This window comes from Echeneis naucrates, chromosome 9 (genome assembly GCF_900963305.1).
Source record: "Echeneis naucrates chromosome 9, fEcheNa1.1, whole genome shotgun sequence".
Taxonomy (NCBI): Eukaryota; Metazoa; Chordata; class Actinopteri; order Carangiformes; family Echeneidae; genus Echeneis; species Echeneis naucrates.
This window is the reverse complement of record NC_042519.1, coordinates 9839779-9867524: the sequence shown is the minus strand read 5'-3', so window position 1 is coordinate 9867524 and position 27746 is coordinate 9839779. Positions and strand designations below refer to the sequence as shown.

General features: G+C 42.1%; 1 protein-coding gene across 2 annotated transcripts; it reads left to right on the top strand.

Annotated features, from left to right (window-relative positions):
* The first annotated feature begins 531 nt into the window (after window positions 1–531).
* slf1 (SMC5/6 complex localization factor 1) lies at window positions 532–27414 on the top strand. Of its 2 annotated transcripts, none has more exons than XM_029511666.1 (18): window positions 532–745; window positions 1066–1177; window positions 1913–1991; window positions 2178–2403; window positions 2502–2655; window positions 2767–2895; window positions 3064–3129; window positions 3636–3782; window positions 4033–4202; window positions 4361–4495; window positions 4851–5004; window positions 5215–5383; window positions 5671–5816; window positions 6241–6350; window positions 9527–9606; window positions 14356–14448; window positions 15565–15747; window positions 26500–27414. In XM_029511666.1, exons 1-18 carry the CDS (start codon window positions 675–677, stop codon window positions 26994–26996), a joined length of 2721 nt encoding a protein of 906 aa, XP_029367526.1. In that variant the 5' UTR covers window positions 532–674; the 3' UTR covers window positions 26997–27414. The 2 variants fall into 2 exon arrangements, with proteins under 2 accessions (XP_029367526.1, XP_029367527.1); XM_029511667.1 differs by having other exon boundaries at window positions 1046–1177.
* The last annotated feature ends 332 nt before the right edge of the window (window positions 27415–27746 follow it).

Genomic DNA, 27746 nt, shown 5'->3' with positions numbered 1-27746 from the left:
TTCAGCACCAAATGTATCCTAGTATAATTGAATGATTGTGATGGAGGGCTTAACTGTCGCTGTCCTTGAACGTCACTCAGCTCTGAGCACTGTGTGCAAACGGACGTACAGTTTCTTTAGTGCCGTCTCGGTTGGGATCGAACCGATGTAATCGATCGATCCAATTATTCCGTTGATCGATCAGGGGAGTATGATAAGCGGGACTTTGGCTGTTTCCGGGAGCTGAAAGCGTCCGTGACAACAACCCGGAAGTATCTCGATGATAACTTCCGTTCCACGGCGCAGACCAACTGGCCAGAAAAAAAGGGGGTAGGCTGATTCCAAGTGACCAAGTAACACGCTGATTCAACTAATGCTTTATATGATTTTATATCACGCGTTATTTAAAAATATGTTTAAATATAAAAATAGAATATTTTACAATTTAAAGATTAAAGACCTGTGCAGAATATATTGATATAAGCGTGTCCCCCCTCTCTGAAGTAGTTAGCTGGGTCGAGAAGCTGTCAATAGTTTGTCGCTGGGCGGTGAGGAAGCGCAACGATTCAATACAAATCTAACCTTTTATAATGCCAAGGGGGAAAGAGGTCATGTGCGTCCCCCTCCGAAGTTGATTGTCTTGTTTTGGAAGAGAAAAACTAAACACTGACATCAAACACTGCTTACTTTATCGGATGTTGGAGTCTGTGGCCAGTTTTGGCGCGCCAGTAGGTAAACCTGGAGTCATCATAGCGCCCAACCACAGGTACCCGATCAGTTGGCTCTGTTTACATACATCAGGATCTTAGTAAGCCATTGTAGTGCTGCAGGCCGACCGAGAAAGTTCAAGTGGACTTGGGTTTTATTATTTTGGTGCCAATGTTTGGTTTCAAATTCAATTTTAATCAAATGAAATCCCCAAACAGCACACAAAGTGTCCTGGTGTGCATTTCATGTCTTCCTTTGGTTTTGTTTTTATATCCAAGCAATGTAGTGAAACAGAATTTACAGCATCGTTTAGTGTAAAAGAAACAATCTGACTCAACGCATAATTAACATCGTGTAGTCTCTGTGTCTCTTCCTCAGGATGGAGAGCTGCAAATATGTGTTCCAAATTTCTGGGATCAAGAGCCGTGACAAGAAGAGAGTGTTGGTCCAGGGAATCCAGAAGCTGGGTGGGAAATACATTGGTGGCTCAGTGAGTAGAGACACGTTCATGTCAACTTAACCTACAATATTTTTCCAAATAGTAGTGAACTTTATGAGCATGGTGCCGTTATATTAGTCTCACCAGAAATATGAAAATTGAGCAAATCTTTTGAAGAGCCAATAAATAATGATACTTTTACTTTATACTATTTAGGATAGTAACTGAAATGAACAACCAGAATTCTGGTCATCAACTCACTCTGGGTCATTTAAATACATACTAATGAAAAACAAGTTGCTTTCACTTTTATTTTAATTTATTTCATTTTACTTTTTGAGACAGCCCTACATACAGCTAATATTGTTTAGGATAGATGGTGTAAACTAAAGTTTATATACCTGTCTAAATAGATGAGTTTTGAGGAGTAATTTAAGAGTCCAGATTGTCCAAAGCTCTCATACTGGGAGGAAGCTGAAGCTGGAGAAGGCTCTTTCTCCCGTGGAGAGGAGTGGAGTGTAGTCTTCTGCTCTAAATTGGCACTACACAAAGAAAGTGACTTGACTTGATCATAATGACCACATTGTGTAATTTTAAAATTCTATTATCTAACTTAATGATTCCGAGTACATTTCGATTAAAAATATGTTGTTAAAATTAAAAGTGACATGATAAAATTTATTTGCACTGGATAGAAATTTAAAAGCTAATTTCTTTCAGTACAGCTGTCTGGTCTATGTGACTGTGTGTTAGATGTCTGTAACCAATGCTGTGATTATTTTCCAGATCTACCAGCATGCCAGCACTCATCTCATAATCCCTCAGGTTCTGTCAAGTGAAAAGTTTTTGGCAGCCTGTGCTGCAGGTTAGTCGAGATGATTATTATAATGATGATGGTACACATTTGACAGTATTTCATATTTTATATTCCTGATTAAATAAAGATGACCTATCAAACTAAGCTACTTCTCGCACTTTACTGTAGCTCTCCTGTTTTGTTGTCCAACAGCTGACATAACACCTTTTCTTCCCTTTCATTTGATCAAACCAGGAAAGTGGGTTGTCACTCCTGACTATGTGTTGGACAGTGTGAAGAATGGCTTATGGCTCCCAGAGGAACCCTATGAGGTTTCCATTTCCATAGGTGCTACATCTACCTACTGCCCTGCGAAGCAGTGGAGGGAAAAGGTAGTCAGCGGGAGACTGACTGGGGCCTTCCAAGGCTGGAGGGTTCTCCTCATGGTCCAAGAGCCCGCTCGAAGAGCCATGTTCACAAGGTGACATGTCACACAAAATGCTGTATCACTAATCACAACAGTCAATTGATATATCGAGAAAAGCTGCAATGTATGATTATGAATATTTTCTTTGATAGGCTGCTAAAAGCAGGCAGGGCCAAAGTTTACCACATCCCTCCTCCCTCTCATGCCTCCATCACTCATGTCATGGCAAAACCCATTACAGAAAACTCAAAATCCTACAGTGCTCCCTGCTTCTCTGTAAGCCATATTGTTCAGCATCTTTTTGGGGTAAGTCAGGCTATTATATGTAAAAGATATGATATGGTCCTAATTCATTTCGAGGAATTTAGGATTGAAAATGTGTAAGTTTAAAGCTGCTTCTCTTATTTTCTTGTGCAGAGCAATTGTGCGGATATGAACTTCATTGTAACAGATGTAAATGCAGCAGAGACAAATCATGGAAGCTTTGTTGATGTTGACTTCTCTGAGCTGGAGACAGAGCTCAGGGACTATGTCATTAAACACGAGGTATGTTTGTATGTTTGCTTGATTGTGTGTGGAAGCATGTTGCAGAGAAGCACTGAAACATAGTTTATAGTAACCATTTGAAGAACTTTTAGTTGAGCTACATTCTTTTCATGGATGGATGACCTCTGCGATTCTTCATCATTATTAATTAAGTCTCTTTTTTTTTAGGCCAGGAAGAGACTGTGCTTCCTTGAATTTCTCGGTTACCATGACCCTTACCGTCCCCAGTCTCAGGTAGACCAGCAGACACACCCCTCCATCCCCCAATCATTACTTTACATCTCTAAAATAACTATGTGTTTCCTCAAGATCAGGTCATTCAATTTCTTTTATGTCATATATTTCAATGGAAAGCGACATCTAGACCAAGGGCGCATCATACTCAGGTCACTGATTTAACCACCACTGTCAGCTGCTCTCCGAGCTTTGATTGGCAGCCCTATTAACAATACTCTCCACTGTCCTGTCCATACCTTACCCAAGTGGATCTCCATCAGATTGCTATTATAAACGCTCATGTATTCCCATTTTGTATTCTCTGAGTCCAGATGTTATTTGCCAATAAGTGACAGTCAGAAATGACCCTGGGAACCTTTGGTGCCCATTCACTTCCAATTTCCATTACCCTTCTGCCCTTGCTTTTTATCTCCTCTTTCTGCCAGCCACTTCTTTGAGTGTCATGTCTTCTCCTCCTTTCCATATACCTCTTACATTTCATTATTGTTCTTTTATTCCTCCAGGCAGCAGAAACAGACTTCAGCAATGTCGGTAGCATGATAGAGTGTGGTCTCTTCACTGAAGCCCTGGACTCAATCAGAAGTGCTGTGTTCCCAGGTCTGCTGCCACCAGTGTCATACCTGATCTCCCTCTTAGAATACGCACAGCAGGTAGGACCAGAATTACTAGATTGCTGCTGCTGCTGCTGTCTGAGCCCCAGGGCCTGTTTGAATGTATAACCTGCTCAAAATGTTGCTTTTGAACGTTTGAACGAACTTTTGAATGAACATTTATGTTCCTGAATTTCTATATTTGACTTTTTTGGTGTATTTTTTCCAGGGTCTGCTATACTTTAGCAATCTTTCTGTAAAAACAAAAATTAAAATTACTCAAGCTTCAATTGTTTTATGTTCATTACAGGGAAATGCCACGTCTGTCTTCCTAAGAAATTTCCAGCAGGTCATGTACAACCTGCTTGTTACCAACCCTCCCTGGCTGGCTCCCAACACATCGAAAAAATATTTCACCCAGATGTTGCAGTGTCCTCGGTGTAAGACGGGCCTTTGGCCTTTTCTAGAGACAGCCATCAGGTAATCCTGATGACACCTGAATTTTTCTTAAACTATTCTTGAAAATAATTTCACCCTTTCGATTGTTTAGAGTTTAGTAAAGAGATGAAGCACCTAAATCTTCTCTTCCATCAAAAGCTACTAACTCTACCTTTCTCTGTATGTGTGGACTCCTTCAGTTACTGCCTGTCCAGTGAGGTCACGTGTCATCCGCTGCCAGGACCTGCTCTGCCAACACTGATACAGTTCCACAGGGACATTGTGGCATTTTTCCTCAGGCTCTTCCAAGGGGAGCTACACTCTGTCACCAACGGGTACTGTCTGACACATATACAGTGGGAGATAGGATGCCCCTTTAGACTTTTATTCACTCTATTTTCTCCTTTCTTACTGTTTATAAGCCAAGTCCCTAATCTTTCTTCTGTGAGCAAGGTCCTGGAGCGATGTTTCCACATATATGAATGCGGTTTATTTAACAGATCCTCATAATTCAAGCTGTTGAATAATAGTCAATACTAATGATTATGCTGTACGATTTAATGTAATGTTGGCTGCAAATTTAATTCAACATTCATAAAACAGTTTTTGCTCCTGCAGTAAATCATTTCATTAGTTACATTAGAAGCTCTCGCCTTCCTTCAGTCACTCTCTCGTTTTTCTTGGGCTCAGGGACTTTGTGCTGCCTCAGGGAACAGGAGTCTCTCAGGCATCAGCATCAGGATCTCTCTTGTATGCAACTTTTTGGACTGTGTGGGAGCGCTCCTCTCTGCTGTCTCGAGCTGTGAAACAACTAACCAAGCTCTTGGTTCAGGCTGCCACTGAGGTAAATATTGTGGATTTCAGTATTGATATTCTCAGTGGACATGGTGTTTACCAGAATGTACACAATAGATAACCGACAGAAGTAAGTTCATTTTGATCTCAATCAACCAGATCTGTCATGACCAATAGACTTCAACTGCTTATATAGCCTTATTTGTAGATTTTGAATGAGTATAATGTTGAACCTGAAGGTTGTTTATCTTCACTGAAGGACTCTGCTGAGAGGAATGAGAAACAGAATCTGCATTTGGCAGAGACCCTGCTGGCCATCCTGTCTGTTCTTGTGGACTTCTGGTGGCAGCAGCACTTTAAACTGAACCAGAAACTTGTGGAAAATGGTCTGAAAGACCTCGCAGAGCACATTGCTGTCATCAGCCAGGGTATGGAATAAAAACTGCACAATGGAAAGAACAACAATGTCTGTTCTCACTTCCTCTCGCTGTGGTATGTCATGTTTCATTGTGTGTGCTGGTCATGTTAATCCCCAGTAATTCTACTTTCTATCAGTGGAAATTGTAAGATTTCAATACATTTTACAAAAATCTTAAAATACAATTTGCAATGAAATACAGCACCTTAAGGTCAACTGGCTTGTTTCAAAGAAAGTCATTTCAGAAAACTTGTATGTTTAAATATTTTCCGTCTTTTTTTCTGGTCTGTTGTACAGATGTGTCTCCAGTTGTTGTGGCAGAGCTGGTGGACATGGTCTCCTCCACCAGACTTAAGCTGGTGATGGCTGATGCCATATTCAGGAATCTCTGTTGCAGAAATGGATTTACTGTGGGCAATGAACCCCTCTCTCTCAAGAAAATGGTGTGTGTGCACATCTCTGTGCTTGATTTGATTTTCCATTACTTTCATGTTTGTAAAAAGGCGGCAATGAATGACATAATTGAATAAACTATCGGCATTGAAATTTCAAATGAAAACTCTAGTTTTACTCAGTTTTCATTTTCTTTTTCCTCTGTGCTTTTGCATTTTAGCGCATAAACCACAGATGTTCTGCATTAGTTATCTTGGCAGTGTGGAAACAGGGTATAGATTATTTTACAGTTTACAGCTACAAAGACAAAGGTTACTGATGTGGTTGAAACATTATATTATGTTGCAGTAGAACATCTGGATTTCTTGCTCACTGGTTGACTCTTTGTGCCTCCCCAGTCACCTAAAGCCACAAACATTCACTTGAAGTTTGAAGACACTGTATAACTTTGTTTATCTGTGTGATGTCTGTCAGGTGCTGTCTTACCTACCTGCTCTGGAAAGTTTAGCTCAGAGTCCCATTGATGCACATCTTAGGACTGGACCCTTCTCCCACAGCAGCACCAGCCAAGAGACTGATGGCAGGTCAGTTACACACAGCCTTGAACACACCACTGTTGGTCTCCATGGTACATTTTCACGAGAGCCTGAAGCAGAGCTTGAGTAGACATGGATGCAGAGGAGAGGGCTGCACAAAGGCCAATAAATTATAGCTCTATAAAAACATTTCAAACTATACTTTTGTCCAATTCATTTTAGTTTCTTACACTGGACTTCATTTTAAACAAAAAATTTATGTTTAAAGATCAGCCTTGAAATTAGCCTAGTCTGCGCAGTTTCATTGCTCTTCTATCCCTCTTGTGAACTCTTCTCTAGCTACCTTTTATTGGGCTGAGATTAATAAAAGATTTTTACGGGCAGGGGAATATCCTGACATTCTCTACATGTTTAAATTACTAACCTTTTTTGGGAACATATTACGGCCAGTCTGTATTTTTTGCTTCCACAAAACACTTGTGGGCACAGTGTGCCCACAGCACCATTAGAAAGTTGCAACAGCTAAGAAAAATTTATGTGTAACATTATGCGTGTTGCCGGTCAGATTTCACTTCAGCTGTAAAAGAAAATCTGCTATGCCGTCACAATAGTTATATCATTCTTTGCCATATTTGTTGGCATGTGCATCTAAAATAAAAATTCAAATAGTTGTCCACACTGTAACCATTGTCAGGGTTCCACCCATAGATTTAAGGCTGGACAGCGTAAGGCATGGCAAGTAAAAATGTTCAGATTCAATGAGAAGTGTGAGTTAAAAGGAACAAAGGAACAGAAACACCTGGAGAAGGGAGGAGTGTGTCTGTGTGTGTGGTGGGGGGCACGGGGGGGACTGGAGGGAGGCAAATGGAGGTCAGACAGAGTGTAAGGAGTTGGCATGTGATGGGTCATGCCCAGGTCTGATCGTATCAGTAAGAACTGGCTGACAGAAGGGGTGCAGACACACACACACACACACACAGTGCTGAGTCTGATTTAGACAGGAAGCTGACAGATCGACAGACTAGAATATCCCATCAGGCCTTTGTGTCTTGCCTTACGACCACCAGCTCTCAGCCTTCACCCCCCCTTCTGCGCCTCTCTTGATCTTCTCTCTTGCATACTAAATCCCTCTCTGAATACACACACGCACACGCACACACCCATCCCATAGCCCATCTCAGACATCTGTTCTTCCACCAGCAGGTAGTTGGCCTGGAGAACGGTAGGAGTCACCGGGGAGCAAGTTCATGTGAAGGCTACTGGTTCATGCACTGACCAGACCAGATCCCCTCTTGCCCCAATCATTGCTCCGTTTTTACTGTCTGCTTCTCTGCCTTCCATACAGTTTCAAGGATTTAGTTTATTTTGTCAAAGACATGAGAAGAACTGAATAAAACAAGGAATTCAATCTGTGCTGGTGAGATAAAGAAATGCCAAAGGGCATGTAAAATCATTTGACCCTGAAAGAAAGAACGGAAATCAAAATGACAAAGCCTGTGATAAATGAGAACAGAAAGCAAAAGTAAATCTTGTTTCCTAATTTTTATGGTTGAATTAATTATATTATACATATTTTCTGAGATGTTTTGAATGGAATCCTCTATGTTGGAGCTGTTGTGACGTGATGTGTGGGGAAAAAAGAAAGGGAAATCAGCTATATTGTTTTCTTTAACAATTAAGTATTGGTATTTTATAGTCTTCAGTTTTGTTTTTGCTGCCTTTTCAAACTGTCAATACCGATTAATGACAAAATCCCAAGAAAATGCTGGGGATTGGATTTATGAAAAGGGGGGTCATGAAGGTTTAGAGGAGCATTGTGACCCCTTTCATTTCTGGCTGTTAGATCACATTAGCTTGTTTTACTGTTACTTGATGCTGCTGCTGTTTGATGAAAGGAGAATGTGCTTCTTCTGCACAAACAGACAGGCTGGGCACGTGTTCAAGATGCACCAACACTGTTTTGATGGCTGTTTGACTTGCCGGCTGGCTGCGTGGAGTTGCCTGCTTTTAGAGGAGGGAGAGCAGTAATTTAGCTAAGGTTTTAGTGAAACTTTGCATTGCTGCTATCTTTAACCACGCCTTACTCTTCCGACCAAATCTGTAAAACAAACAATCCAATTTACCAATATGTATTTTTTGCCCTTTTTGGAGAATCAAAGCAAGTAGGAAATGTGATGTACAGGCTCTTCTGGCTGTGGCATTGGCCCTGCACTTCCTTATTGCTTCCACTTCCTTACAACTTTGTTGAAAGTCAGCCTCCAAATGCACATGCTGCCCTAGGCCCAGAAATGATCACTGGGCCTCTGACAGCATGCTTGCCTCCTAAAGTGCATCATGAAGGAAGAGGAGACTGGGGGGGACGTCCAAGCCAAGTACTGTCAACTGCCTCTGCTGCCAGGTTATATGGACAGGGGACACTCTGGTGGAGTGGTTTGAGATGAGATGTGGAGCATCCTCATCCTAGACACTCTTATGGACCCTCTCTCTCACACATATACACACAGAGCTCGTCTCATCTCCCCTCAGCCTTGTCCCTGCTAATAACAAGCAACGCGTGACAGGACGTGTGTTTCCTCCTCACTGCTGGGAGCTCCTTCCTGGCTTCTGAACAAGCCAATTACCAGGGAACAAGCCTCTTCCCTGTAATATGGATGGCACTGTGCTTCAAGGCAACGCATGCGCACGTGCACAAACGTCTACACACAAGACACCTGTCAGGCTTCATGCAGGCAAGATCTCCCATACCCACTCACAGGACTAGTGACAGCCCACAGCTATTAGCACGCCAATACTTTGAAGAGGCTTCACTTTCTTTTACTAGTTATTCCTCCTAATGTGCTTGCTCACATCGAATTCTCTGTCTGTATGTTTGAGGCGATAAGTGGGAGGAAAAGTGCTTTGGAGATGAAAATGGCGGATTGGGTGTGTGTAGTGTACGCGTGTGTGGCCAACACAGTGGGGGTTTGACAGATATTGTCAGATTTCATATAAGATGGTAGGGCACCACAAGGGATTCATTTGCTAATGGCACTTCTCACAGTATACTGTTGCCTGCTCCACTTTCTGTTCCACTGCTTTACTTTGCCACCATGCTCAAATGGTCAGTCATTGAATCACTGGACTAGTTTATGTGAATCATGGGTAGTCTCTTATTGATTCAGGTTTACATACACATGTGTATCTTCATAATAACCCCTTTGACCATGTCCTTTGTTTCAATACAGAACTCAGAGTTCTTTGGTGAATGAATCAAGCCTGGAGAAGGAGAACATCCCCAGAGGTTTGAACAGAGTCAATGCAGCAGGTATGACACACACTGTCACACACACACAGCTGCATGACAAGATGCCTCACATTTGCAAGGAGTGGACTTTTAATGGACTGATGCACTGCACTAGGTCATCAGTAAAGAGGAACATGATAGCTCTGTCATCACTTTCAGTTTAATGAAGAGCACATAATGTATGGAGAGAGCGATTGATTTGCATCTGACCACGCTTCCATCAATTCGGCAGTAAGGGCAGCTTACTGCATAAGTAGGCCTGTCGTGTACATTCGGGGCAGAGCGTGAACTGCATTGCTACCCCCGTATCACGCCACCTCCTCCTCCACTTGTTCTAGTCACATTTAAATTCAACACCGGGACTTTGTATTGTTTAGTTTTTTCCTCCATGTGTTACTTACCTTTTAGAAAAGTAACCCGTGTGTGTGTGTATATATATATATATATATATATATATATATATAAATAAATGTCCTGGATTATGGGTTTCTCACGCAAAACAATAAGGCATATTAATGTAGCTCAGTGCCCCTTAGATCTCCATTTTAGGGATACTAAATGCAGCAATTAGGGTTGCGCTGCAGATGTACAGCGGCTGCACTGGTGGAACTTCCTGCAATTAGAGGCATGGCACTCTGTGTGAACTCTCGAAGGTGTCAGAGCTCATATCTCCCCCTTCCACCTGATCAGAAAGGCCCTATGCCGGTGTGAAGGAGGGAGGGCTGAGGCAGGAGACTCAAGGCTGTTGGCATGTGTTGTTTTTTTCACTACGTGATCTCTATACCGATGTGGTCGGCATTAATTTTTGATGAACCATCAGCACAGCATCCTCCCCTCCCGGCCTCTCATCCTATTCTCTCTCTCTTTCCCCCTTTCTCTTTCTCGTACAGGCTTTTTCACCCACATATGTAAGCTCACTTTCTTATATGCTACACTTCTCTGCTTTGGAGCATCCGTCTTGCCTGCTGAAACCTCAGTATCTTTGTCACAGTAGGTGAGAGTGGTTGAGGGATTTGGGACGAACTTCTCTTGTTCAGTCCCGTATTTGCCTCTGGAAGCTCAGCAGAGATTTCATTTTAAATCAGCTTGAATATCGAATCTGTAGGTTTTCGAACAAGACCTGCTGTGTGCTTTTCTGCTACTTATGTTTGCTTATAGCTTCATGTTATTCCTGGGACAATTTTTAAAAGTCATCACTTTAGCAGCATAAACAGCATTCAAAGACCAGTTTGATTGTTTTTGGTAAGTTAAGGTCCACAAAGCAGCTTTATCCAACAAAGAGAGGTAACTATTTCAAAAGTTGTTGCCTCAGTTGATCAAAGAGTTCATTAATTTTCTACCCACGAGTTTAACATCAGAAGTTACTCCAAAAGTAACGAAAAACCTACATAAAACTGAACAGAATCTCACCCCAAAGCCCAGTTTGTTGGTTTTTGTTTGTTGCATGTCTTCCTCAACATAAGAGGTTTGCCCAGTTACTCTAGAGCTATAAATCTACATTTCCAAGCATTTCATATATTTTTTCTCATTTGTGTTGGCTTTAAAGTTGAGACAGTTCCAATTCATACTGGTTCTTGCAAACATAAATTGACAAAACCATCTGATCTCAAGAGAATTATTGTACACTGTTCTGCTGTATAGGACTGTGATTGACTAACCTCACCTGCTCCCATATATAAACTGTGTTTCATACATTTAGGTGGATCCACTTCTTCACATTTTTTTTATTCTTATCAAGAGTTTGGTGACTTTTACAATGCACTAACCCTAACATAGCTTCATCCTGAGTGGGTGACTAATTGATCTAACCAGGGAATTAAAACATTTCTGTGGAGCAAATATTGACCGATTGATCAATTTCAATGTTTCTACTGAGCTGTGCCATCAATAAAAAATTTATGTGCAGTATAAAATAAAGTGGACAGAGGCATTTTTTTTTTCTTGAGCCAGACTTTAATCCCACATTTTCATTTGGCAGCTAGTTTCTTCCAAAGCAATCTACAAATGTGAGACAACCAATCCACATTTTTTATATTTATGATTTGCTTTGTTTCTCACCTTGACTTAGTTTATTATTAATGCTATTATTATCATTATTATTATTATTAGTAGTAGTAGTAGTGATAGTAGTATTGTGCATTAAAACCTTCAGCTGGAGAAACTTTAAATGTTGGTCTCTAACGCAAATCGTTTTGAAGTAGAGTGAAAGCTGCATTAATTTTGATTTGGGGGAATTAATGTGCAGCCTGTGCTCTCTCAGCCACAAACAGCAGTAGTCTTCAAATAGTTTTAAATATATCCAATAACTGGCACCGAATACCTTTCTAACACATTCCCGACAAATAGCATTGTTGCAGGCTTCCAGCAGCTTTTTGGTCCAGGGATCGGCGGGCCAAGCGACACTTTACAGGAGTGCAGCAAGCAGACTGAGGGATATAAAGAGCAACACATACATTTAACTTTTCTATTAAAGTGTGAAACAGGGGATTTATAGAAAAGGACAGGCGGATTTATCCTTTCCGTGCTTGTAAATGCTGAGCATGCAATTACCCCTATAATAGAGGCGTTGTGTCCAAATTGGAGCCATTAAAGTGATTTAACAGTGCGTGGATTGGTCATGGCATTTGCGAGGATGTGTACACATGGGGTGTAGTGGAATGGGTGTTTAATCACAGCATTTTAGAGCCCAGTAATAGCAGAGCAGCCCATGTCAGAACACTGACGTGCCACACGGTACAGCTTACTCATTAGGGACTGTAGTTTTTTCAGTGCTCCACCCTCTATTTGGGTGATTTTTTTTTTCTTTTTACATTGAAAATGTTGCTTTGCTTCATTGATTGGCTTCATTATTGTTACTAATGCTAATGCTGTACAAACACCCTCTGCTCTCTGATGTAACATTCAGTAACAACTTTGGACTGTAACTCAGATATGATTATTACTGTAAAATATACTTTCAGAAGGAAACTCAGATCAGACAAAATATCACAAAATAAATCTGTCATTTTTTTTTTCAGCAATTAAGTTGTCAGACAAATGATTTAGGTTATGAGCTGAGACATTTCTGTTAAATCATACTGCCATTTGTTGAAAAAGTAAATTATTATTTAAAGAGCTGCCTCTTAACGTTGCGTATGTGCCACAAGTGAACGCTCGAAATAAGTATCTGCGCCATCAGCCTGTTTCTGCACTCACTGCTTGTACAAAAAGTAAGTGATTACTTTTTGTGTCTGTCTTTCTTTTTCACTTGACAGCAGTTACATTTTTAGACAACGAGGAGCCTATTCGGTGGCAACTAAAATACTCCTGCAGAAATGGACTTTGGTGTGGAGTAGTGCTTCAGTGCAGCTCTAGCCATTAACCATTTATTCCCATAATCCACCTTATCATCTCAGAGCATTCAGGGATGCATGGTTTGTAGAGGTTTGTGCAGCACCAAGCTTTATAACTGAAATGTTAGAATATATAATATAATATATAATTCTGTATGTTTGTAAATGATGATGCTTTTCAGAACTTGCAGCTCAGCTTCTGTGTTTGGCTTTGCATTAGATATCCAGGGATAGCATCGATGATCTTCCTTTTGAAAAACAGTCCTTCCATTTCTGCATTTTTTTCCTCCGCTCTTCAACCTCTTTACTAACAGGAGGATGGCATTTAATGTTTCTTCTGCATCCTCAAAGACACCTCCTGGAAGAAAGGAGTTCTTCACAATGAATAGGATCCAGCTTTTTTCAATATTTCCCCTACGTGCTTTGAAATGCAGGAAACCCTTTCACTCTCTCCTCCACTGCTTCTTCTTTGCTCCCCTGTTTCCTCCCTCCCTGTCCTCCTCCTCCACCTCATTTTGCCCCAGTATGTGCTCTGTGTGCGCTGGAGTGGAGCCCCTGTACAGGCGTGGCATCCTGGGGAGAGCTAGTAAAGCATTTATTACAGGCTTTGCAGTCCTGTATTATACTGGCAAGCACAGAGCCACTCATGCTTGGCCTTTAACTTCCCTCTGAAGTTCAGCCATACATGAAAAGAGGGGGCTCTGGCCCACTAATATATTCCTGATTTAATATTGTATCAGAAAAAGTGGGGGACGGGGTAAAGATGAGAAAAAAGGGATGAGAGGGGGAGAAAATTGTGTTTAAAAATGTAAATGGAATCCTTGAGAGGTTTTTTTCCATGCCTGTTCACTAGTTTGCTGATTAAATATCACGTGGTGACACTGGCAATGCCCAGTGGAGCTTTTGAACCCTGGATCTGTGAAGAATCCTTTTCGAGGCTTTGTGCATGGGCTGTCTACCATAACTTCCTCTCAAGTAACAATATAGAGACAAGCGGACAGGAAGGAAGACCTCCTTCTCACCACCACATTCATCCCCTCGCTTACTGCCCTGATATTAACTTTGTGAGGCTTGAGGTGTAAGTGGAAAATCTCCGTGTCTGTAAAAGGGGTAAAGACCGAGGCGAATTAGCCAAACTCTCCATCTTTAATTTTTTCCCACCCATTTTCTTCCTTTTGAAAGCTCTCCCCCCTTTTCTCATCACTCTTCTTAAATCGCATCCTCATTGGTGGGTCGCACTTTTTTAGGTCAGGTTTTTTTTTTTTTTTTTTTTTTTTTGGTGTTTAGGGATTTTTCTGTGGCATTTTATTGGCGTGTTCACCATATGGAGGGGGACAATGGGCAGGACATCGGGCACACCCTAATTTTGGATTGCTCTCTTCTCTTCCGCCTCTTCTCTCTTCTGGGTGTGCTGGTCCATTGTGTGTCCTGGTCGAAGGAGAGACCCTCCTCCACAGAGCTTGCAAGAGGAACCAAGTAGAAACAGTGCTTCAGATCCTGGCGCTTCCTGGCACAGACGTCAATGTTAAAGGTAAGACTTTTTCGCTTTCCCTTTCTCTGTAACCTCAGTCTCATCATCATCTCACTTCACTCCCCCTGTTTGCTCTAGGGTTTCAAGAAGCGATTAACAGCAGAGAAGGAAAAAAAAAAAAAACGAGGGGAGATGAAATAGCATATGCGTCATTGAGGTTAACCTTTAGCTAAAATGTAAAGGGTGTGTCCAGGAAGAGCGTGATGGGTGTGGAGGTTGAGATTTATAAATTTGGGGTCTCTTCTAAGTGAATTGAATGCCTTTTGATATTTCAGAGTGATTTATTTTAATCCCTTTAGGTCAAATATAATGACTTGCCCTCCTTTTATGAAAATGTTATGTTTTTTCAAAGGTTTCTCTGATTTTGTAATTGCCCTTTAGTAGCAGTCTAAATTAACTTGCATCTAAGAAGACTCACGCAAAACGTGATGTCCAAAGTCTGATTGGGCAGAAGTACAGGTAAAATGTGAAAAATTACCACTGTCACCATTCAGTTGTCTCACAAAAAGAGGCCTGTGTTAACTGGAGCAGAACTTTTTTCCTTTCGTGTTAGATAAAACAGATCTACTTTGTGATGTTCTCCAACTATTTTATCTCAATATTACTGAGGAGTTTGTAGGGAAGTAAAGAACGCTGTAAAACATTAAAAGAAGGGCTAAAGTAGTCTGACATTGCTCTGACATACATGGCATTGGCTAGTTTTTGACTCAGATACTCGCATTAGGAATTTAAACATTATGAAGGCATATTGATTATATGGTCTATCACTCTCAGTCAACAGTAGAAAAGACAGATAGGTCTTTGATTTTCTGTCTTAAAAGTTCTTTTAGAATTGCGAACTTGCATACACATGTTGTTTTGTCCACCATCTATGCCCAGGGTTCGGTTTACCCGCATTTCGAAGCTGCTGTTCTCTTCAGTTTCTCGAAGGTTTGGCTCATGTAGCCCCTGCTAGCTTATTTTTTAACCTGGCTGTTACCTCCCAAAGGTAAACAACAACTTGGCTGCTACAAACTGAGTTAGTAAACTCATGTCATCGTGTCACTCCAGTCAGAGTAAACACCACAGCTTGACTGTTTGTTTATTTGTGTGCATGTGTGTTTGTTGACCATGCAGATCATGCCGGCTGGACTCCACTGCATGAAGCATGTAATCATGGCAGCACTGCGTGCGTGGAAGCTTTGCTACGTCACTGCCCCCCTCCTGTGCTCAATAGCCAGGTGGGTGGAGTCAGCCCACTTCATGATGCCCTGCATAACGGACACATGAACATCGCCAAAATGCTCCTAGAGTACGCAGGTGGGTAAACTTCACCAATACACCTGGATACTTTAAACGCTGATGTTATCAAACACGATTAAGAATTATGAACTATAATTACTTCTTATAATCCCTTAATAATGGCTACGTATTAATACCACTGGTCTTTAAAGTGAAGGTCAAATGACCCTCAGGAGGGAATCACTAGCATCCAAACACAAGAGTTGGTTGCACATTACATTTAAAATCATTTGTGATTTTCATTTGTGTCATCAGTCCTTCTGTTGTATGGATGCACATGAATGCACCTGTCTGTCAGTGTTTTTGCTACCTTTTTACACAGAATAGTGCATACTATTAAAATGGCAAACATGCTCAGATACAATGATTTACAGAAACCAGCTGTAAATGGATTAAAATGAAAATGAACTCCCTTGTATATCCAGGTGCGTGTTTACTAGGTCACACTAATGCTTTTACTGTGGCCGCCAATCAAAATAGGCCAGATTTTTTCATTTTTACAGTTTATTTTTTGACAGTGCCATTACTTAGGCAGGCCACTTGAGAATTACTATCATAGCTGGGTCTTACATATTTGAATCTTCTAACTGGGTGAGATATACCCCACTGTTTTTATATGTCTTCATGTAATCCATCTTTCTCAAAATGATTCATTAAATCAAATGGTCGTCGTCACATTGATGGAATCATATAATGTTAAAATAAAACACCTTTAACTCGCCTGGCCACTTGGCTGCCAAGGGAGCTAATCTGTAGAATTAGCTATTTAGCTAATGATTTACTGCAGTTGTGGGTAGCATGTCACTGCTGCTGTGTCCAAGACAGGCTTTCAATTTAATGTAGCCAACAAATGTAGCAGAGCTTAGTGACAGCTTGAATGCTGCTTTCGACCTTATTAACAGGGCCAGTTTTATCGTAACTATCCTTCTGGTGGAATGAGGGACCTGTTGATGGTGGAGCTTTTAAAGGGACACTAAAGATTTTTCTACCATCACACAAATGACTCCTAAAACTCAGGAAGTTGTATGTCTTCCAAGGGTCTGGAGGAGGCTTTAGAAAAAAGAAGAAAAAAAAAGCACCAAGTTTGAAAGACACGGGTGATTTTCCACGATGGATCAAATGTTTACAGACTTCTTTAACATGACAAATCTTGACAAGAAAAGCATTAGTACTTGTGGTGACCTGCAGTACCTGAAGGAAACAAGACGAGCACAATTGATCCTGAGGGCAAAGAAGTTGTCTCATTTTTCACTGCATTAAGTCTACATCATCCCTCCAAACTCTTCCTCTGTCCCCACTGCTTGTCTTCATAATCGTCATGCGATCCTGCACTGCAGAGTCTGTCCAAATAGATTACAGCATCACCTCATATGATGTCTGTTAATGTCTTTATGACTAGATTGGAGGAGTCAGGATGCACTGCTGGTGAAATTCATACCCCCCAGTTTTTTTGAGGGGGGGATATGTCACAACACAACTAGTTTGGTGTCTGGATGTGTGCGTGCCACATGCAGTCTGAGCTCAGAAGGGTTAAAATGAGCATGATGGGTGTCAGAGCACAGAAGAGGGCGGTTTAGCTGGGTGTATGGCAGCAGGTGGAAAAGGAATAGGGAAGTGTGGGTGTTTTTTTTTTTTTTTTTTTTTTTTTTTGGATGGTAGGGAGGGGGTGCCATGTCCTCGTGTTGAATAAGTCTCCCATGTAACATACCTCTATCTCTGAGCTCACTTCTCAGTTTGACTAATTATAGTTAATTTGATTTGACTTTCCCATTAACACATGTACATATTCTGTCCTCAAAAAATAAATTAGACTGGGATTGTTTAGTCCCGGAGAGGAAACAAGAGAACGCTCTTTTTTTTTCCCCCCTCTCTTCCTCAGTAACAGGAGGGAGAGCAAATTAAAGGAGGTCAGAGGAAGAAGCAGCTATCTGTATCAGTGAAATTAGACTAGAAAGACTGTGTGTGTGTGTGTGTGTGTGTTTGTTCGTTCGTTCGTGTGTCTGTTCACTAGAAGTCTGGCCTGCTGTCTTGGCCAGGTCCTTCACTCAGACCAGGCAGAATAACAGGAATGAGAAAACACTCAGTTTGAAGCACCTGCAGGCTTGTACATTATACTTCTTCCCACTTGCTTTCTTCCTGACTGTTTGCTATTTCCTCACACCTTGATCGCAGGTTGTCTAAAGGCTACAGCATGCAGTTGGTGAGGAGGTGGTCCTCTTGACTCCAGGCTATATTGTCTCTATTGGTCTCTCTTCCATGATCTCCATCCAGTTGCCATGGACACCATCGATAGGCATTGGATGTCCCCCACCCAAAGTCCATGCTGTTAAAAGTGGGAAGTTTTGGCTTTGGGGGCTTCATGCTGCATCATGCTTGTTTACAGTAACTATCTTTATGTTGCTCCTCTTTCTAGTTTCTCCTTTAAATTTGGGCAGGACTATTTTTTTAAATTATATTTTAAAAAGTATCTTAGGGACCCATGTTGGGAAAGCAGGCTATTGGGCCGCACACATTTCCACCTCTCTGTGTTGGACCTGCTACATCTCCTGAAACTATATTTTTCATTGAGGCTTTCACCCTGTTGTCCTCATTGTTTCCAATTGAACTAGCTGCCAAGACCAGAGAGGGCAACACTGACACTGGCACACCAACAAAGCCTTTATTTGGGAGTGATCTCACCCTTTTGTAAGCCTGTCTGCTTGGAGGCCTGTGTTGTGTGTGTGTGTGTGTGTGCGCGCGCGTGTGCGTGTGTGTGTGTGTGTGCTTGCCTTTTTAGGGGTGAATTGAAGGCGGGGGGGTTGCGTTGGATGGATCCCACCCCTTACCTCAGCCCCTCTAGGCTTATGGAGCTGGCAAGAAAAGGATGCCATGGCTGAGGGCAAGGCTGACTCTGCTCTCCTCCCCCTCCCCCTCACATCGCTCAAGGCCACCTCACATGACGCTGTTCATAAATGTGTCTATTTGGATTGTTTTTACACAGTATGTAAATATACAGCTAAGTGTCCTTGGATATATGTTTTGGTGTATGCATACACAAACATTTTCCTGAATATAGCTTGCAATTGAACATCTGATGCTCCCTGTGGCCCCTCCTCAGCTGGTAGGAGTGTTTTAATTTTACAGGGTGGCCAGGGCAGCCAGTTCCCCTGATTTGAATGGAAAATAACCCCAAGCCGTCGGCTGTGCAGTTCAGACCTGGCACACATGCACACACATACACACACATACACACACACATAGAGGAGTTGTATCAGTGAGCAAATGGGGTGGAGAAATAAAGAAAAGAGCCTTTAAGCTGTCACCACTCTGCCCTGTGATTGTAATCACTGGTGGCGTCCTCTCAATATAGCCCACCATGTTAGTAAGCACAGCTAGTCCACCTCTACTTGTAAACACACACACACACAGGTTCATTGAGATGCTTGAAGAGGAAACTGTATAAGCGCAGAAAGAACTGTTCAGGTATGTGTCAAAGTGTTTTGTTGGTGTTTTTTTGTTTTTTAATCTCTACTAATTGATTGGTTGGAGTCAGGTTGAAGAAGGCAGGGAAAGTTGCTACATGACTGCATCTTCAATTTCCTTTTGGATTTCTGCATTTCTTGTATGCACACACAAACACACACGCTCACGCTTACTGCACATCATCTGGTGGTCCATGCAGAGCTTAATGTGAACGTGTGTTTGTGGAGCAGAAAGATGTCATTTGCTCAGTGGCACAGGAAACACACAGTCCCCTCAGACTGTTGTCGTCAGTCATGGTTTGTCTCTGTCTGTTTGTCGATCTCTGTCTCAGATACATACAAACAAACACACACACACATACAGAGGTTGTGCTTGAGACACACTTGGGCCTCTTCACTGTCAATACGGTAAAGAAAGTTCATACTGCTCAGCACTTATTTCCCTGTGGGTCCTGAACTGGCAACTGTGAGAAGCTGAGCGCTCGTACTATTAGAGGTGAGGCTGCAGCTTCATTCGGGTGTGTTGATGTTTCAACTGCAGGTTTCTTCAGGCAGTATTTCAAGGACTTCCCTCAGTGGGAATTTTCCAGCTAGATTATTCTTCTTTCTCCTCTGTCTGTCTGTCTTTTGCTATCCAACCCCCCAAAACCTTCCTTTCTGCGTTCTTCGGGTGGTTGCCAGGATTTAGTCTGGAGCTCAATCCAACAGTCTCTCTGGATGTTCCTCACAGAGCTCCAAGAAGAGGGTGAGATCCCTGTGCGCGTGTGTGTTGTGTGTCTGTGTGTATCTTTTATACAAATTAGTGCCAGAGTGGTTGAAAGAATTTATGATTTTGCGATTTGTTAGCAAACATTTCTTCCCCAGCTCCTTTGTTAAAGTGTGCAAACACACAAGTCTTGCTCTTTTTTTTCGTCTTAAACAGCTACAAAATGCACGGAAACTGAAGGCTACCAGGAATTGGCTGAGGTGAAAAGGAGAGGGCAGAGGCCAAGGACCATGAAAGCATTTTTATTTGGGCCATCTTGAATTTCATGTCATATATTTCTATTTCCATTTCTTGATAATTTAGAGTGCAGAATTTTTAGGTGTTGAGAACATGCTCTTTCCATCCCCAAACAAAGACGAGTGTCAAAGTTTAGTTTGTTCCCTTTGTCAGCTTCCAGGCTGACAGAAAAGAAAACCAGCATGATCAAAGGCCACAGATGATTTTTTGTCGGCCATGAAGATCATTTTCTGTCTCTGCATTCCAGCTCTGAACTTAAATCATCATATATTTCACAAATACGAATAATAGCCCTCTTATTATTTGTCCACTTAAATTATAACTTTCAACAACTCATAAAAGAATTCAAAGTCGCACTTAGAAAATTCTTTCCATTATGTCCAGAACATACTAACAAGAGGAAAAAAAAAAATTTCTTCAAAATTCATTAACAGGAACTGCAGCAATGGATGCTGGAAGTCAACAGTGTGTGATGTTCGAACTCTGAGGGGTCATATGGTGTAAATGAGGACATTCAACAGCAGTTAAGAGTTTGCTTAAAGCATGCTTTCAATGACAAGCTAAGCGCTGCAGTGAGTGTTGAGTGTTTTAATATTGAATGTTTTAATTGTTAAAGTTGGAGAAGCCATACTAGCTCACCTTGAACTGAAATCCTCTAAAGAAAACCAGTGTCAGCAGCTATTCATTCTTTAAACAACAAGAACGTAAAAGGAGTCCAAAGCCAAGCCGACAGTGTCACGTGTGAAAGGCTTTTTACAATACAGACAATTTTCTGTTTTAAAGACGCAGTTTCAGTCACAGTCCTCTTTGAGTTAACCTAAATATCCTCGGTGATAATTCTGCATGATATCTTAGCACTATTTAAAAAGACTGTTGGCCTCAGGAATTAGCGTGAAAAGATAGACAGAAGTGAAGGAGAATGAGGGTGAACTCAAGATTTTTCACTTTTCACAGTTTACTGTGTCCAGTGTGTCCCAGGAAACAAAAGTGAGGGGAACGTCAACAATAAAAGTGATCACTTTTTATTTTACTGAATATTATTATTTTATTTTATATTATATGTATTGAATATTGATTTCCCGTTGGCTTGCTACACTTTGCTGCTTTCACTTGCAAATAATTTGAGTTACTAAATAATTAGCTAAGGGAAACAATTTATCTCTCTGAACAAGAAGACTTGGTGCATGATGTATTACTAAAGGTGATGGGGCAAGTAGCCTTTTCTGAGTCAGGAGACCAATTAAGAGCTCATTTCAGGCTCCCCTCAGATCGTTTAAGATGCCAGTCGCCCTCAGTAGTCAGCGTATTGGATGCCCTCATACAGGCGGGGGTTACAGTGGCAGGGGATATCACAAACCTGGTGTCGGTGCCTGCATCTTACCTTATCTGCCCCACCTTCTCCACAGGGCTGTGATGATGCTCCCCGGTGACCTACCGGACTGGCAATGACATTTGTATCATCTCAACTGAATTCAAAAGGGAAATGTAGCTGAGGCAGCACAGTGCTGATGTAACCTCCACAGGCTTTCCCAGCCGTTTTTTAAAATCCTCTTAACATCAAGGTAGAAAAAGGGGGCAAGCATTCAGATCCTGTTTTCTAAAGAGATTTTAACATATTCAAATATCTGGCTGCTCTTTCTTTTTCCTACATCTGATGCCTCTCCACTGGCTGCTTTAGTGCTTCACTTGGTTGGCCTTGCTGTTTTTGCTGCGGTTTCTAGTCGCTAGCTCGCAGCTCCCAGTGGATATGTGATGCCGTGCCCCTGGCTGCAGTTCACATACTCTGCTCTCTTTTCCAGTCGGAGAGGGGAAAAGCGAGAGAGAGAGAGAGAGAATGTTTACCATGCTGTGGAGCTGCCTGCTTCCCAGCTTGTCTGCCTCAGCCCCAGCCTCAGACCAGAGACACAGAGAGAGAGGGGGAGAGAAGGAGACACAGGGGGAGGGAGCACTGCATCTTTCTTTCCTTCCCTCCCTCCCTCCCTTTTTTTGCGCCAATTTTCCCTTCCTCCACTCCTGCTTTTATATTTCTTGTCTTCGCCTGCCCTCTAAAGGCCAAAGGGCTTTGCGCTCTGTATGTATATGTATGTGTGTGTACGTGTGTGAGTGTGTGTACTGTATCTGGCTGGTGCATCAGGCAGTGGCTTTTGCTCAGTATGTGAATTCACTCCCTGTGCTGTAGCTTCACAACTGAGGGCTTAACAGGGCATTTTCTCATTCACACACGTACACACACACACACACACACACACACATACATAAAGGCTGGTGTAATTACCCTGTGCTCTCTTGTAATCCCCCAGGTGTTTTATTTATCTCCACTGCAGCATATCTGACACCCAGCGCCAATACCTGGATTCACTTCAGTCACTGTCCCTGCACCGAATCCATCCCCCAGCTTCTAGTCTCATCACAGTGTGCATGTGCATATATGTGTGTATTACGTTATAAATGGCAAGTGATGCTATTTTCATGTCTTGTGTTAGAATATCTGTAATTTATCACTGGCTATGACAATCAATGTCTCTATTAAGCGCTGCTGAGCTGTGAGGTGCGAACATTAGACTTTATTTTATATCCAGCAATGAAATATAAAGGGTTAGTGATTCTCTTGTCCAGTGGATGAGACATACCAGCACAGTTTAAACGGGCACGAGAAGAAACTCCCGCAAAACACAGAAGCCAATGCTTAATGTAAATAAAAAGAGAAAGTCGGGCAGGCAAAGATGCAAATGTGACAAACGGCTGACACCACACGCCGACATACACGGTTAGTTTTCAGGCGTACAGATCTGCAATCAAACACTCAGCTCTACAGTGAGGTGTACAGGCTTTCAGGCAAGCCGAGCTCAGGGCCGTACTGCAGGGGCCTTCTGCTCCCCACACCAGTGTTATCCCTCCAGTCAGAGCCTGTCTGTCAGCTGGGTTTGACACGGCGACAGCGGGGAGAAGAGGAAAAGTCTTGTTTTTCGATCTCGCTCTTTTTATTTTCCCCCTCATCCCGACAGCTTGAATCTTATACATGCGTTAGCAAACAGGTCTCTGGTTGAGAAAAGTGAGTGCCGTTGTTTATTTTTGAAGGGAATTTTGGGCAGGTATTTTTTTTGTTTGTTTTGGGTTTTTTTTTTTCACACAAGGTTTCTCTTGTTTGACAACACAGATGTAATTGGAAATCTGACTTGTTTAAATGCTTCTTTGTCTGGCGCTTTATGCTTAAATTATCCCTGTTTCTGTTATATTCATTTACATATCTTTGCTGCTGCAACAAGATATTTTCCCGTGAGAGGAGAGCACACTGTAGGATTTTCATCTTATTTAACTGATGCATGGGATTCATGCATTTCAAGAGTCACTAGTGTGAAGTGACTTAAACATTTAGTTTGTGCACACATACTTACATACACTCACATACACACATATTTTTCATTTTCTGTGTGCTCTTTGTTCTGTAACAGTTACAATTGCCTCTGTTTTGTGCTAGCTGACGAAAAGTACAGCATCAATCATTTTTGATGAAAGGAAAATAATGAGGAAGGAGTGAGAAGCAAAGCCTTGTCCTTGATTCTTCCCTTTCTTCACCTTTGGTTAAAAAAAACACTCCACAGAGTGCTTTTGTTCATGGCCCAGACTTAAAGGCCTCTTACAGGGTCCAAGGCTGGCCCTCTCAAAGGAAGGCACCAAGCAGGCTGCAAGTGAAGAAAAACAGCTGCAAAAGCTTCTCCATCTTTTTGTAATGCTCATCTGGAAATGACAAAGATGGCTCCATTTTTCTGCAGTGATTGTGTTGCATGTGTCCATGCTGGACTTGAGACTGTCTCCAATGTGTCACACTGGTTGGCTTCACACATTACAGCAACTCCCACTGGATGAGTGAGGAAAGCTTATTATAGAAACCTGGTGTGAACAACCTTTCTCTCTCTCTCTCTCTCTCTCTCTCTCTCTCTCACACAAACACACGCTCATGCACACGGACACCGTCATGCTGCCCTCTCTCTCCCCCCTCAGCCTTTCTCTTGTGGCCACTTTGATCAAATCTGTGCTCTTCCGTCCTTGACTGCTGGCCCCGTCGCCTGACCCCTGCATTTGAAATTTCCCCACTTATGTAAAAGTTTATGTAGATTAATGCCACAATTTATGCAGATTGAGTTTTTGCCACTCAGGCTTGAAGCACTAAAAGGTAGATGAGCACTGACCTTCCCTGCTGTTACGTGAGTTCTCACCGATTATCTCATAACTGCTGCTCACAGTTCGGTTGGTTCTGTGACGGATGGACGGACAGAGAGCAACTCCACAATTTGTAGTTTTCCATTTTTTACTTTAACTATTTATAAAGTATCATTAAAAGCAAGTCTGTCTGTTTGTCTAAATGGCAGTTGGGAGGCTTAGTAGATGTGGTTTATATCACAATGCACCACACACAATATACCCTCCTTTTAAACTTGGCTTCCTGCAACCCTGCTGTATCTGTTAAACAGCAACAACAGCTAGCAGAGGTATCAAGCAGCCTTTGTGCCGTCTGTGTATTACGTTGAGGCTCCACAGCATCGTAAGCCTGCTCGCAAGTGGCAGCGGCAGCATTGCCGAGGTTGAACAGTCAAGTGCCATCAAAACCAGATTGCCATAGAAATGGGTCTATCGGATAGCAAACAAAGGGCTCACACTAGACTTGACCTGCTCTGTGTGCAGGCTAAGTGCACATGGGCCCGTTTGACACTGGAAAATGGCTTTCAGTCTGAACAGACAAAGCAGAGAGAGGAGACGGGAAATGTCACCATTATAAGTTTGCTGGCTTCTTACCAGGGTAGAAAATAAGTGTTACCTTCAGCTATGACAGTGTTGTGTTGTGTTTGAATGTAGTGAAGCAAGGCTAAAAGGGCAAAGCCAAGGTTACTGGAGAGATAGTAATTTCATTAGAAAGTAGTATTTATTGTATGATTTTTATAATTTTTTTTTTTTTTTTTAAATCAATGTCCCTCTTTCACCTGAGGGGGGGGGGGGGAACAAATGGGTGATCCCTATTGAAGGTGGAAACTAATGCATCGTCACAAGCAATTTGGATTAATGTGGAAGTTTGCTGTTACAAATTGTCCTCACAAATCACTTTTGCTACAATGTTCAAACTTTTAATGGACCAATTTTCTGATGTCACACATGTCTCAAGGACTGTTGTGCATTTGTCACCCCCACTGGCGGGCTGTGTTACTGATGACAGCAATGAGCTCCCTCGCAGTGTTACATCAAACAGCTAACAGGAAGGCAAAGCCTCCATCAGGTCACTAACACTCACTCGCTTTTTACGCAAGCACAAAGTGACCTGCCACTCACACAGTTGAGACAAGGTGTCAACTTAAGTTAGTGCTGCACCGAGCTACGAGCCCTGGCTGGCACTGAGGCCCAGTGGGAAAACAGATGTTCGCTTATTATGCTCTCCACTTTTCTGTATGTTCCAACCGCTCTATAGCATATGGGATCCTGTGTGGGTCTCTCTGCGTGCTATTTATATCCGTTGTCCCGCATTGACCTGTGCGGTGTCTCTTATTTGATAACGAAGCTGTCGCTGCAATCTGTGGCAGGACATTGTCACCGATGCTTCAGCTGCCTGTTTATATTAGACTCATTAACCTCTAAGTCTGAGGTCAAGCTGCAGCTTGAGAGTCAAATCAGATCTTGACTTTTTTTCAGCTTCCAAAAACTGCAGGTGGATGTCAATAACATTATGCCACTTCTCAAATTCATCACCAAATGGTAGTTTCCTTAGAAGCACGTTAGATAACAAGAGTGCCCTCATTTCTTTACAACAGCCAGCTTTTTCAATGTAGAATAATGGTGGCCTTTGGTTAAATTTTTTTTCTTAGTATTATTTCAATTTGTCATGTAATGTGTTCATGTATGTGGCTTGTTTTCAGAACTCCAATGACTGAATATGCTGTGAACTATTGTCCTTGTGCTTTTATACAGATGTTCTACTTCACTGGAGCTCATGAACACCCTCATTCATTCTTTGAACAACAGTGATTAAAATGTTCTTTGGCGTCATTTAGAAGGAAAAGCAGATTGAACTTGACCTTTTTTGTAATATATTTGTATTATTAGGTTATCTTGTATAAGTTGAATAAATACTGTTTGGTGAGAGGTGTTGAAAGTATTTCAAGGCAAACATTTCTCAAAACTGCAGTAATCTCAGTGTGGTAATGCAAGCTGTTGTATGCATTGTGTTAGTCAGTATGGCAGTGTTGTGTTGAATAATGGTTGTAATCACAGAGAGGAAAGGTCATGTGATCTGATCCTGTACACGTCTGTCCCCTGCAGGCTCAGTTCTCCTTCAGCAGGCTGATGGAGAAGGCCGGACTGCTCTAGATCTGGTCTCCACATCAAGTCAGAGGGAGGAGCTGCTCCTCAGCGCGCAGGCCAGAGACTCGGCCTTGAGAAACAAAGTGATAGAGGTGTCGAACCCTCCCCTCTTGGAAGCTGGATCTTCCCTGCTGACCCATCTCATTTTTTCCTACCAGCAAGAAAGGGGCCTTCCTGGCTGTGCGCAGTCCGAAGACAAGGCCCACAGCCTGGGCTACAGGTTGGTCAGGGCCCTGGAGACACATTCCTTCCATAAAGTGACATTGGGCTGGATGGACCAGCGGGTGGTGAGGCTGGTGGAAGACACACAGACACTGTTGGAGCTGGGCAGGGGCAGGTACCTGGGGCAGGTGTCCCAGGCTGTAAGAGAGAGCACAGGGCAGAACACGGTGTTCCTAATGGACGTACTCAGGGATCTGAAGTCTCGGGGAGAAGCTTTAGTGGCTGATCTCTGACAGCTCAGTGTCAGTACAATGAAAAAATACTTGACAAACAAAAGGGCATCTGTGCCAGTTATATAAAACTGCTGTTCATGTGGCCGGACGATTTACTTCTTCCTGCAAACATCTTCACTGGTAACAAACAACTTGTGCCTTCCTCCTGAGCAATGAGACTTTATTTTCCCGTATTTGGCTGAGTAGATAATTTTTCAGTTATGTGTATGTCTCTTTTCCAAAGAGATACCAGTTTATAGGCATTTGATTGTAATTTTTGTTATATTCCTGCTCACTTTTTTCTTTGATATTTTGCAAATTTCAATGAAAAAGAAAATGTTGAATGTTTTTGTTGAAACACTATCATTAATGTAGAAACTGTTACTACCTTACTACCTCATAGTTTTCACCATATATAAACTTGTTTATCAAGTGTAAATAACCATTTACAATAAATAAATAAATTCATTAATTTACTGCACCTTCTTCATTTTAGTGTCCAGCATTTTAGTCTGGGGAAAATGGTGGCTGCATTTTTGAACGTTGCCTGACCTATGGAGAGGAGCTTCATGTGCGGGCCAGAGTGGAAAAGTAAAACCAGCTCTCACAAGTCATCGTGGTCTGACACACATCAGGAGCTAATGTGAACGTGGAGTCTCAGCCACACAGATAGGAGTGAGAAATGAGCCACTTCCTGAATCCAAACAAGGATGAAGTGAAGAGATTAGATCAGCATGTCGGGGTGGGTCAAGTGGCCGATGGAGCAACGGA